The sequence below is a fragment of the Juglans regia genome, chromosome 12, assembly GCF_001411555.2.
Source record: "Juglans regia cultivar Chandler chromosome 12, Walnut 2.0, whole genome shotgun sequence".
Classification (NCBI taxonomy): Eukaryota; Viridiplantae; Streptophyta; class Magnoliopsida; order Fagales; family Juglandaceae; genus Juglans; species Juglans regia.
In genome coordinates this window covers 3566716-3581083 of record NC_049912.1, presented here as the reverse complement: position 1 = coordinate 3581083, position 14368 = coordinate 3566716, and the positions used below count along the sequence as shown (strand labels likewise).

Below are 14368 nucleotides of genomic sequence, written 5' to 3'. Positions count from 1 at the left end.
TATTAATATTTAATATATATATAATATTTTGTATAAAATTTATATATAAAAATATTATTTTTTATTTTTTTAATCAACCGGTCCGGTCCGGTCTAAAAAATTCCGAAACGGGAACTGGACCGGAACCAGCCAGTTTTTACATTTTAAAAACCGGTTCCGAACCGGACCGGTTCAAAACCGGTAAAAATCGGTCCGGTTCGGTCCGATTTTCCGGTTTGAGTTTACACCCCTAACCATAAGAATTATGTTTCTGAATAATTATAAGTTAAAAAAAATTTAGAAAAAAATTATCAAGAGTATTTCAGGCTTAATTAGCTGTCAAAATACTTAGGAATTAAGTTTTGGTAGCATGCATCCTCTAGATTTAAAGTTCGAATCTTTTTTAATATAAATAATTTTTAAAAATGATTCAATTGGAAGAATTTAACCTTAAGGGGTTGTTTGAGAAACATATCTCATCTCATCTCAAAATTTTTTAAAATTTCATTTCCAAATATCACTCAAATACAAACATTTTTCAATTTCAAATATTTACTATTTTTTCATCTAATTATTGCAACTTTGCCAAACTTCTAAACAAAACATAAAAGTACAATTTAATTTTTTCAAATTCTAAAACAAAAATAATATTATAATAATAATTTAATTTTATAATATTTATTCCATTTCTTTCTCTCATTCAAAACATTTTAACGTAAATTACTTTACACACCTCAATTTTTTATTTTTTTAAATTTTTTTTAAATTCTTTTTGGTTTTATTCTTTTTAAAACAATTGAATTCTTTTACTCATCATCCATATAACATACATTTGGTAAGAGAAAAAATTAAAAAAAAATCACAACAATGATACATGGTGTGTGGTATATGAGGCCTAAAAATAGAATTTTTCAATAGAGTATGATTACACTAATCAGGGAACATGATTTTATCTTCTAACCCTAATGATAGCATGAACCTTTGAAATAAAGTGAGCATTGCTTCCATGTTACAAATTAGGAAATGCGATTACGTGATTTTTTCACTTGACCTTATGCACAATCATTGAAGATGATTACGTTGATAATTTCTCAGACATTCATGTTTTCTACCTCTCAAATGGACATTTTTCCACTAGAACTTATGCACAATCGTTGCAAACGATTAGGGTGATAATTTGTAATTTCTCTACCTCTCAAATGGATATGACATTGTTTGGTATTCTGCTTTTCCCCATTTTGTATTTCCATTTTCCAAAGTCTGATTACACCACTGCTTACCAAAGTTCCAGCTTACACTTCTGCCACCTAAGGAAACTCTTTAAATATGTGGGAATTATATATAAACCGAGTAACATTTCTTTCCCTTTTTTAACTATTTTGTTGTCACAAATAGAGCACAAAGGAGGCTAGGCAGACCCCTTCAAAACACACATGTTGCCTGTCGGCTTTGGTTAGAGGTATCAAATCGTGTTTTTAGATCATATTCGTGTCGTGTCAAGTCATAAACATTCGACTATAGGTCAACTCAAACCCGACCCGTTAAGTTAAACATGTCAAATTTTCAAACCCTAGCTCAACTCATTTAGATAACAGATCGTGTCGTGTCACCCGTTTTGATCATTTTAATAATTAATTGGAAATATATTAACATAATACAACTCATTTAAACTTGTTTCATGTAAATGAGTTCAACTAATATGCATAACTCATTTGACTTAATTAACATAATTTCATATAAAAGTTAAAATCTATATTTATTAGTAGTCACAATATCTTAAAAAATATATTTTAAAATTTTTAAAATTTTAACATATAATAAAATCAATTTTACAAACCATGCAATATCAAATATAAGCATAGGTATAAAATTATAATCACAACAATAAAAACAATAAAAACACAAACATACTGAAAAATATCAATATTACAATCTAACAATAATTAAATTTTAATTTTAAAATAAAATCTAAACGGGTCAAAACGAGTTGATTTCATGTTAAGCAGGTTGACCCGTTATTGACCTGTTAGTAAATCGTGCCTTAACGGGCTAACTCGTTTTGACTCAAACCGGCAAATTTCGTATCGTGTTCGTGTTGAATTTAAAGGTCGTGTCACATATTGACCTACCCCTAGCTTTGGTAGACCTGCTCCAATTCTTTGGATAATCCAACTTGGAAAGAGCCACAGAAGCTAGACCCTACTGTATTGGTACAATGTTCTTGAGCATAATGAACATTACCATTGTGTTTTTCCTTCCCAAGTTGAAGAACTAGATTCCAACCCTTCTGCTGATCTCTTTTGTATAAAAACGAGTTTTTTATTGTGATGGCAGTGAATGGCTACATTTTCAATAAAAAATAAAGTAACATTTACATGTCAATACAAGGTTAAACAACCATAACTAAAACTCATAAAAAACAAGTAATTGAGAAAGATATAAATCTCTCATATCTCCCATTAACTGGGCTCTCAACTCTATCATACTTGGGACGTCTTCTTGGTTCAGGTCTAGAACATCCATGGCCATAGTCTAGGCTAGTCCAAGTCCTACAATAAGGACTTGGGGATTGCCTGTGATCATAGCTTCTATTGGGAAACACATTCTGGTCTCCTCTATCTAGACTATGTTCATTTCTTCTATCATCATCATCATCATCTCGAACTGCATATTCCAATGAAAGGACACGATCCATGAACTTTCTTATTGCATCTCGAATATAAATAAACCTAAGCTAACATAAAACTGGTTTAAAACAACTGTTAAGCACCCATAAAATAACTTATAGCAAATATTTCTCTCTGTTGGTAGTAGGTAACCCTCATGACCCATGTTGTGTCCAAATGGATGGAAAAGTTATTAATTAACTCCCCACCACTACCATAACTTCAAGAAAGTTAATTGTTCATGTGAAAACTCTTTAAATAAGAGTTTACGTACATTAAATTAAGTATGTGGAAAAGTCTATGTACAAAAGATAAAAACTCTTCTCTCTCTACAATTTTCTAGAGAAACCATTTAAATCTCTTGATCTTAAAGTGTGAAATTTTTTATGAGACTTTAATAGCCTCCTAAGCGACGTAGAGGTGCAAACAACAAAGTGATATGGGCTATAAGACAAAGATCCCACCTTGTGGGAATTCTGATCCTTGAGATAATTCAAATTAACCTTATTTAACATTGGTATCAGAGCTTATGCTGCTTGTTTTCACCTATATGAATATGATTGCATGTTGTTTGATGCTTTGGAACGAGTTTAAAAGTATGTAATTGATGATATGCCATGATTGTTTGTGTTTCAGATTTTTCATTAGAGGCTACAGTATGACATGTTTAAGATTGAATTATCTATATGAAAATATTCTTTATAATGTCAGAAACATGTCTCTTAAATTTAGTGAAATTTCGTTACATATAGAAGAAAAAATCTGAAACCCTAGCTTTTAAAGTTCCTATTTGGACCGTGACTTTAGGCTAGCTTTTAACAAACTAAATATTATTTTCTGGACATATTTTTTATAGGATTAGAAATCCGGGTTCATAAGCTTTAATTTGACATATCATGTGCTTAATTCGGACTTAATATAACTAAGTTATGACCAATTGAAAATAGGTAACCGAAATCGAACAAAACCAGAAATTTGGGTTGAGGAAGAAGACGATGAACAGTATTTTTTTACCAGTCTTACTCTCAGCCACAGGGAGTGTCATCCACCCTTGCAATTGGTGTGCGTTTATGCTCAATTTATGGACATGCATACAAATTAAGATGATTGAAATTTGTGTTTGGAGGTCGAAAAGTATCGTGAGAGGCAAATGTGATGTACACTCTCCACCGGGACAAGTGAAATAGAAGCAAAACAGCCTCTAGAGGCAAAACAAAGTCCACAAATGTAGGAGGTGCGTGGGGGCATGTGCGACGTCTTCCGATATCCAATTTTTGACACATTTGGCACGTGTGATCTTGTGTTGATGTCGAAAGTTGATTTATATATTTATTGTTGAGACAAAGAGCCGAAAAAAATATTTTTAAATCATTTTTTAAAAGACAAAATATATTTTGATAATACTAAAAAATTATTTTTAGGAAAGTTTTCATACTTCCTCAAGTCTAATTTTTCATTATGTGAACATTTATATAGATTAGTTATGGATGCATCTATTAAATTATTGTTAAATACATGTTCATATTGAAATATGTGTCCCTAAATTTAATGACATATTAAACCATTCTCATTAGTTGAGAATATGGGTTCTCTATCTATTGAACCATCATGCATACCACTATGATTGAATATTTGAGTTCATTGATATTTTTATTAAAATTGATAGAGTTCACATTGGTAATTTGTTGGGCTCATGTGTAATGTATGTATTTATTTTTATGTGAATGGATAAGGTGCAGCTTATAAGTATATCGATGACGTGACATCCCTATTTATTTATTATTTTTCTAGAAGATTTGCAGTAGGATTTTCTTTGAAAATGTAATTTTATGAATGTAATTTTATTATTGAGGTCATGTAAAGAGATGTGTTTCACATCTATCAATATACTTTAAGGTCACCTTAACATGATACACCAATTTATCAATGAAGATTTGGGTGGAGCCTATCCACAATATGTTTAGTGCAATGATTATGGATTTTTCATATTTGGTGAATGAATTATATGTGCATGAGTTTTGAGTATTTTTTTTTTTTTTAAAAAAAACTCCTCTATAAATTTTATTCAAAATTAATTTGATATATAGTATTTAAACTTATATAGTAAGAGAAGATTACTAGCTTTTTGTGAAATTTTCGATCTCACTTTGTAGGAAGGAATTTCATGATCTAGTTAGATTTTGGAATAAAATTAAATGTGTATTAATAGCAATATAGCACAATAAATGTAGTGATAATAACCACTAAGAACATAGTTGCTAACCTTACAAAAGGAGAGAAACTAGATGGAATCAACTATGACATGTTACATAGTAAAATCCAATATCTACTGAATGAATAAGAGGTTATTGAAAATCTATCTCACCTTATGATACAACCTGAGGAAGGGAATAATTCACAACATTGTCTTGATATGGAAGCTTATCAGGCTTGGACAAAGAAAGACCGATGCGCGCGCTTAACCATGCTTAACAGCATGCACAATAATCTTATTGGGGAATTTGAGAGCTGTCCAAGATATGTGGAACCAATTGAAAATTGCCTATGGGGAGTTATCAGCTACTAGGCTCCATGCTCTCACTTTGAGGTTTGAGCAGTATGTTATGGACCCTAAACATACAATGACTGAGCATAAAATTTTACGAACTGATCGGGGTCTAGAGTACTTGTCTAAAGAGTTTTAGAAACTATGTGAGCAAAAATAGATATGCAGGCAATTAACAATTCCTAGCACACCACAACAAAATTGTATTGTGGAAAGGATGAATCGTACCTTATTGGAAATTATTCGATCAGTGATGACGCAAGCTAACTTGCCAATATCATTTTGAGGGGATGATCTTCTAGCTGTTGCCTACATTTTGAATCGTGTGCCTTTTAAGTCAATTCCTTCAACCCCATATGAATTATGGAATGACGCAAAACCAAATTTGAAACATTTGCGGTCTTGGGGTTCTGCGGGTTGTGTTTACACCACTTTCCATAAATATGAGAAACTTGGCCCTAGAGAAATAAGCATATATTCCAAGATATTTAGATAACTCAAAAGGCTATGTAATGTTTGGTGAACATCCAAACGGAGGGATGACAAAAATAGACTCGCATGATGTCACATTTATCTTGAAATTCTTGAGTTGCAAGAACTTCAGAGAGTTATACCATCTTTTGGCGAAGGTGGAGAATTATCATATGTTAGAATCGCAAAATTTAGTGGGAATGACTTGCCTCCTAGTGGGAGTGTGCCACTAGAAAGTGACTTAGACGAGTCTCAGTTACGTAAAAGCTAACGTGGAACCATTCCTCGTCGTCATTTTGAGATTGAAGGAAAATCTTTCATGTATACTCCGTGTGACTTTGATGAACATTTTTCTTATGAAGAAGCACTAGTTCACATGTTTCAAATAAATGGCTAGCTACTATGAGAGATGAGATGAGTTCTATGGAAAAGAACCAAGTTTGGGAGTTAGTAGATCTTTCACCTGGGCACAAATCTATTGAAAACAAATGGGTTTTAAAAATTAAGCGAGAGACAGATGGATTAATTGACAAGTATAAGGCCCGACTCATGATGAATGGCTATACCCAAAAAGGGGGTATAGATTATGAAGAAGCATTCTCGCATGTGATGATATTTGCTTCCATTCTCCTCATTCTAGTTATAGTTGCACATCTAGATTTGAAACTTTTTCAAATAGATGTGAAAACTTCATTTCTCAATGGAGATTTAAACGAGGAGATTTATATGGATCAACTTATTGGTTTTGACGTTGAGGGACAAGAACGCAAAGTATGCTAGCTAAAACGTTTCATTTATGGCTTTAAACAATCGTCTAGACAATGGTACTTTAGATTTCATGAGGCCATTATTTCAATTGACTTTGAGATGTTAGAAGAAGACCATTGTGTGTATGTCAAACGTACAGGGAAGAGTTTTTTAATTTTGTCTTTGTATGTAGATGCCATCTTATTATATGAAAATGATATGGAGATAATGGTCACCACAAAAGAGTGGTTGTCCTCTACTTTTGAGATGAAGGACATAGGTGAAGCAAATTATGCGTTTGCAATTTAAATTTCAAGGGATCGATCTATAAAACTTCTTGGTTTGTCTCAAAAGACTTACATTAAGAAAATTCTAGAACGATTTCGTATGCACAACTCCAAACTCATATACACTCTAATTGAGAATGGTTATATATTGAGTTTAGAACATTGTCCTAAGAATGATGAGGAAAATAAAGAAATGGCCAGAGTTCCTAATGCAAGTGCAATTGGAAGTCTGATGCACGATATGTTGTGTACACGACCTGACATTTACTTTGCAGTTAGATTAGTTAGTCGTTATCAAAGTAACCCAGGACCTTATGTTCAATATTTTCCCATATGGATCGAAGTGCCTCTACAGGTTCCTTGTCCTGGTATAACTTGGATCAATATTAATAACAAATAAGGTTTTTTATGGCTACGAATTAACTGAAGATCTTGATCCGACATTATCCCTTCTCAATATTATTTTTAACCCCGTGATTAAGATTGATGGCTTCGTTAATTGAGCTCCCAGCAGGAGCTGTAGCATTGTCCAAACTTGTAAGGAGAGTAGTACACTGTATATTTCCATTTTTTTTTTTCATTTGTTTCTTCATTTTCTTTGGAATTTTTGTGGCCGTGGATCGAGGAGTTAATTTTATATGACCTGCATGGACATTATAAAAAGGATTAAAATTCAGGCAGAATGTTCCAATAGTAAATTTAGAAATTTAGATCTTAAAATAGAAATTTCCCAATATATAGTACTCAAGGAACCATGTCGATCTGTTAAAAAACTAGAACACTTTGGCCTCCTTTTTAACCTGACGGTTATGATATTCTGAAGAACGAATTAAATATTGTTAACTAATTAATTTAGTCGCATTTAATTTAAATGATTATAATTGGGAATAATGATATATTTCAAGAGAGTTTTCATTTAATGTAAAGTAATTAGAAACGTTTTGTTCATTTCACAGTTTATATATAAGCATGTATTTCTTTTTTTGAAAATTTAGATTCTTTTGGAAAGTTCAAAAGTCGAAGTTTTAGTTGGATAATTCTTTTAGAAATCATGATCTTAAATATTTTTTTTATTAAGAGATTGTCTAAGGATAATAGAAAGTAGCTAGTACTGCCAAATTTATAAAATGGAATGAAAGTAATAAAGAAATGCTTTTTGTCCCGAATTTGTGTCCCAAATGACTTTTTATTTATTTATTTAGTGATTAAGAAAGTATTTTTTAATGATATTCTGAATTTTTTATTTTTTTAAAAAATATTTATATATGATGATTAAAAAATACATGAATAAAAATAAAATAAAAATAAAAAAATAAAATAGTCTATTCAAGATGTTTATTCGGAATGCCTAGCAATGCTCGTGGTACATATATACTATGTAGCATTAATTTTAATTAAATGAGAAAACTCACAATTTTTTTTCGTTGATTCAAATTTTCGGGCAGCTGTTACGTACATATAGCATAGCATGACTAATTGAAACGCATCTATTACATGATCATTATAAGATTAATTTGATTTTGGGACTTCTCATCTTAATTATCATGTATGCGAATGTCATCAAAGAATGTTTATGCATGTATATCATAATCACATACTATGCATGCATGTGAAGGCTAAAATGCGCTATATATATTTTCTACGTTAATAGATATTATCCATTAATTGAGTTGGTCCATTTTCAGAGAAATGGAGTGATCCAATTCCTTTTCGGTAGGTAACCCAAAAGTACTGAGGCTGGTTTGGTTATAGAAAATCAAATCATCTCATTTCATCTCATATAATTATTATAATTTTTTTAAATTTCTACACAAAATATAATAAATAATTTAATTTTTTTAAATTTTAAATAAAAATAATATTAAAAATTTATATTATAATAATATTTTATTTAACTTTCAATAAAATATCGCTCCTAAACTGGATAACAAAATGAAGCCGTGCGCAAAACGTTGAAGAATTATTGTAATTAAGTACTAGCAGTTAAAAGAGCGCAGCAGCAACTTCTTTAAAAGTCTGATCTGCTCAAAACAACCCCCCAAAAAAAGAGTTTCTAAAGTCTCTGATCGCCATTAATAGAGGTTTTGTATAGATTAACAATTAATATCATTATTAGTCCATCGCTGATCCCATGCTAGCTTTATCAAGTTTCACCATTAATTAATATTTCAATGGTGAGAGATCAACTGTGAAATTAATGCCTCTCCCGGCGACCGGACACTAATTTCCCAATGCTACCAAATGCATGCATGCAGGTACCTCCAGTTCAAGACCTGTTGGGGTCAAATCAACAACCAATAACTTAATTTCGAGATAAGATCGAAAATCAAACTAAATATAAGAGGATTTTTTCTCACTTCGTGAGCCCCCTAGGCTTCGACCTGATCCCTAGCCCCAAGGCCCAAGCTTGTCCCTAAAAGTAAGTTGTTCGCATGGGAACTTGTATAGTACAGAGCAGAAAGGATGAAGAATCTTTGATCTTCTTATATGAGAACATCAACAAACTATCAAATACACCAGTAGAGTAAAACAAATTGGAGAACCATGCAGTATTAATGGTATCACTACCCGAATTATGCGCCACATTAATGACACCGTCACAGAGGCACGCTGCATTAAAGAACTCTGACAAAATGAACAGTAAAAAGGATACAGACTCCATGGGACAAACATGATTTGTCCCCCCTCCCCCCGCTCTAGTATAAATAGCCACTCAGGTACGAGAAACGCTCTCTAATCCCTAGGTTCTCTCATTATTTACAAACTTCCAAGATACTTTACTAACTTTGGTATCATAGACTCTCCGACCCCAATGCCCCTCTCCTAGCTGCTTTCTACTTCATTTTCGTAGGCTTAGTTCTGAAAACCTGAATTGCTGGAACCTGGCTCAAAGGTTTGCTAACACGACGTTAACACTAAAAGATAAAGTCATGAAGAGATTGGACAAGTTGACTCAGACTCCTAAAAGAAAAGACATACAGACTCCTAAAAGGAAAGAGACTCAAACTTTTAAAAGAAAAAAGTTTCACAAGACAAGTTAGACTTAATCACTCCAAGGAAATAGACCTTTATATATATATGAAGAGATCTCCCCACAAAATGGACAAACTCTCCACAAGCTCTCTACACAGAAGCTCCCTATGCCCAAATTCCACCACACACAACAATTTCAAAGGATATTCCCTAAATTCCTCCATTGTATTGTGAGATATGTAAGGTCATGAGAGATTTTAAAAACACACATTATATTTTATTTTTCTCCCAAACAATCCGTGGACGTAGGTATTATGTCAAGCTACATAAACCTCTGTCTCTCTTTATTTACTTTTATTCACTTATTTATTATTTATATTTATCATATAGATGTATGCGAAGTTCATGATCATATCGTAGCCTGAATCACTGTTGTGAACTTGTGAGTCGGGGATCATCTTTTCCTCTCTTCCAGTCTGTTGTACAAATTAAGGCATTAGCAAGACTGACAGACTTCCTAACCCTTCTGCCTATACTTTTTTCATCTTCGTAACACTAGCAACTTGGTTTGAATAAACAATTCAAACGTACGTACCATTCATTAGCTGATCTCTTGATATTTTTGTAAACAGTACTGGATGTATGATGATGTGTATATATATTGTTTGTGATCTCGAGTGTAGACAATTAATGATCAATCCAATGTACGTACTTGCGTTAGTTTTTCCTCCTGATCATGTTCGTGTACAACCTAGGATTGATTTCTCATCAATAAATGGAAAGAGATCATCAATGAGATGATCATACTGATCTTTGTGACCCAATCGGGCGGTTGCAAGTTTAAACCGAATTAATGGACTTTTTACATGTTGAACAAATTAAGATCCGATCGAGGAGCCTAACCTTACGTACGAATCTCCCATTCAAGAGTACAAAAGCTATCCTTGATCACTAGTCAAAAGCAGCAGCAACTTCTTAAAAACTCTCTGCTCAAAACAACAACATGCAAAAAAAAAAAAAAAACAGTACTTTCTAAAACCTCTCGCCTTTTGTAAAGAGTTTTTTTTTTTTTTAGATCAAAGATTCATATTGGTGATCCATAATCGATCCCATGCTTCAAATTTCACCATTAGTTATATGGAGACCCGCTAAAAGTTGGAGGCACCATCACAGAAGATGAAACCTTGAACCTCTTACTCCTTGAACCCTCACCAGTACAACTACTACCAAATACACCCATTTCTGGGCTATCCATCCACCCCCCAATTTGGTGATCCATGATCAACCCATGCTCATGACCAAAACTAACTTCCCCAATATCCGATCCATCTGAATCCAGTCCATGTTGCCTGCCTAACCCAACCCACTCGGCAGTACTGCATTCCGAGACACTCGAGCTTTCCCAAGAACAAGGCTGTGTCTCCACATGGGGTGGCACAACAATGCTTGGCTGCACCACTTTCTCCATGCTGTTGTTGTTCATATCCATTTGGCGGCCACCTTGGTATTGGTTATAATTTCTGAAGTGAAATATCTTAGCAAAAGTAGACTGATCACTCACCCTACTTTTTGACGAGGACTTGTTATTCTCAGTAGTACTCGTCCTTGCCATGATACTCTGCAGGTTTTTGCTCAACCTAGCCTTTAAGGAAGAGAAGCTGAGTCCATGCCGCCCATCAGAATGTGACGGCTGCAGCGCCCCTCCCACGTTACAAAGGGAAGCAGAACCCGACATGCTCGAGTTGATCTGGTTAACCGGAACTGCAAAGTTGGTTCGGGCATTTTCCCCACGAAGAGCTCGAGCAGCTTCATCGTAGGCTCTAGCAGCCTCTTCGGGAGTATCGTAAGTTCCCAGCCACAGCCTTACACGCTGAGACGAGTCCTTGATTTCTGCTACCCATCTTCCCGAGAGCCTTTGTCGAACTCCCACAAACCTCCTGACTGCCACCGGTTTGCTTGATTGAACGTTGGCGTCGGAGGTGGTGGCGGTGTTAACGGAGGCTTTTGTGGTTTCAGGCCCAGCCATTATTAGCACAGATCGATCGAGGAGATAGATTAGGCGATCGAGGAGTAGATCAGGTGGGAGAGATTTTGGTTATTGCATGTGAAAAACACCCTGGCCTAGCTTTGCTAGATATATAGTTCGATCGATCTGGGGCTATGTGTATATATACAAGAGAGCTAGGTAGCTGCAAGAAGTAGTACTGCTGATATTTATAATTTTATATGTTGGCATATGCCTTTCTCTATGATTGATTTAATTTGTTTCTTTGTAATATTTTAATCTTCAATCGACAATTTTTTGTTTAATATGCATGCAATCTTGTGCATAATATACTTCCAAAATTGCCTCAGCTTTGGCTCCATTAATATATATATATATATATATATATATATATATAAGAGGGATTAGGCTCGGCTTGTTAAACTACGTACGTCAATATGGTATATATTTAAAATCTTGGATTATTACGATCGATCTCTATATTAATGTATTTGGCTTCGTGAACTTCTTTTTTAAATCATTATTTCGTTTTAATTGATTTTCTATTCTATTGTTCTAACAAGAACATTGTTAAGTAAACTAATTAAATCTATAATTTTTTATCGGTTTAAGTTTTTGAAACAAGTAGTCATTTTACATGATATCATAGCAAATCAAGTATATATGAGTTTGAATTCTAATTCTATACTTCATATATCTTATTTAATTAAATATTTCATGTATTGAATCCATTTGTTACACAAGAGTAGTATTAAAATAGATAACTATATCTTAAATATAATTTAATTATCCTTGCTACAAATTAACTATATATGAAAAGTTACAATATGAAGGGCCTTTAATCCAAGCTGGACCAACCTGAAAGCCAGCCAGCCACGGCTCAATATCAAACCGAGCTAGCCAAGCAGCTTGGCCATGGAAAAAAAGGTATATATTACAGAGAGAAGCGGACAGAAGAAAAGGCGGTCGGAGTACGTCGGGTAGTAAATGAAAAAACGGAATGGTAACGTTGCCATCGGAGTTTAGAAAACTCCGGCGGGGAAGTGTTTAGTTTAATAGGGTTTGGTTGTGACGTGGAAGGCTGAACGCTTGGATTTTTGCACTTATATATATATGCATGATTTGTCTGCGCCTCCAACTCTACGTACCGTGTCCTTTGTGCTGTCTGCATTTTCCTCATGAAACTGCCCCTTCATTCTCCGCAAATTCATGGCATCCATTACCAGATCATCTTAACTTGTTTTGGTCTTGGCTTTTGTGGGCTTAATTAATCGGAAACAAAATTAATTTTCTCTCCGTCTTCACGTCTCATCTGCAGATTAGCACCGAGTGACGAGGCTTTTGATTCCCCATAACTTCATTCCTCTCAAGTTGGAGCTCACTCATTTTGTCTGCCAGCAACCTGGCTTTTGCACACAGGACGCGTCTCGAATGACACGTGGCACGTGCGAGGAGTGCTTGGTCTCAACCTTGGCCCGTTGTCATTAATTATATGTAGCATTCCCTTATGGACCAAGTAGTTCCCCTTGAATAGTTGTTTGAATTTGAGAGTCAAGGAGAAGAGAGATAAACTCATCAAATATATAGTCTTAGAGTATTTATTAATACCCGTAAGTATAAATATTTTGGATAGCATTAATTGACTAATAAATGGCTTACGGTCTACTTAATATGTCTATCTCTCATAATACTCTCAACTTCAAGTAACAACTTGAGTAGATTTTTTCCCACTTATAGATGGTGCTGACAATTAATAGAAAAAAAAAATGTCTTTCAATTTTGGGGGTGTAAGATGTTAAAGTTTTCAAATGGAAGAGAGATAAACACATAAAATGAATCGTGTACTATTTATTACTACCTACTCATACCTATAACTATTTCGAACAATATTAAATGAGTAATAAATTATGTAGAACCTGTTTTACGTGTTTCTCTTATCCACTTGAAGAGACATAGTCAATAGGTCTCTAAAAACTCATTTATGAAACAAAGTTGCTAATCCGTATAATATATTTTTTTATGCATATATAGAATAATCTGGCCTAGGCTTCAAAATGTATTGGAGGCGGCTAATTATGTAGGGTACAAAGAGGCAGCATGTTCTCCCATTAGATGATCAACTGACTTAGCATTTTGCTAAGTGTTGTTTTTTACTTGATGTTGGGTAGCAAACTCAATCATTATGTGAATCTCGATGATATCAGAAAAATAGAAATTAATGACTGAGTCACCCAAGCGTGCAATGGAGTTGAATCAATCTTTCTTCTTCTTCACTGGTCATTTTCTCATCATCCAAACGGCATCTTCCATCATAAAAGACAGCATCATTCTTTCCTATCTCATCAGCCATTTACATCAAAGATGTAGGTAAAAGAACAGTATTGTACCATCAACGACATATATATATATATATATATAATGTGTGTATGTGTATGCATGTATGACATGACAAGTTCATTGGTTCAAAAGTAATTGATGTGGATTGCTCTTTGGTGAGACAATATTTGGAGAAGATAACACACTTGTTCCTCTGCAGGCTAATAATGTTTGAGTGAAATCCCCAACTGCAGCAATGTTCCATTCTTTCCAAGTTTATTTTTAGAAAATTGTAAGAGCACTAATAGTGGACTCAACAAAACTAAATTTTGGTCAAAATTTAACTAGGTTGCATAAAAACTCACTGTAGTATACTCAA

General features: G+C 33.8%; 1 protein-coding gene across 1 annotated transcript; it reads right to left on the bottom strand.

Annotated features, from left to right (window-relative positions):
• Positions 1–10797: 10797 nt before the first annotated feature.
• Positions 10798–11694, bottom strand: LOC108998251 (ethylene-responsive transcription factor ERN3-like). The gene has a single exon (XM_018974749.1). The coding sequence runs from the start codon at positions 11692–11694 to the stop codon at positions 10798–10800; it is 897 nt and encodes a 298-aa protein (XP_018830294.1).
• Between the last annotated feature and the right edge of the window lie 2674 nt (positions 11695–14368).

Bases quoted from the DNA above. Each gene is read 5' to 3' on its own strand.
- LOC108998251 (XM_018974749.1), bottom strand. From the start codon at position 11,694: ATGGCTGGGCCTGAAACCACAAAAGCCTCCGTTAACACCGCCACCACC.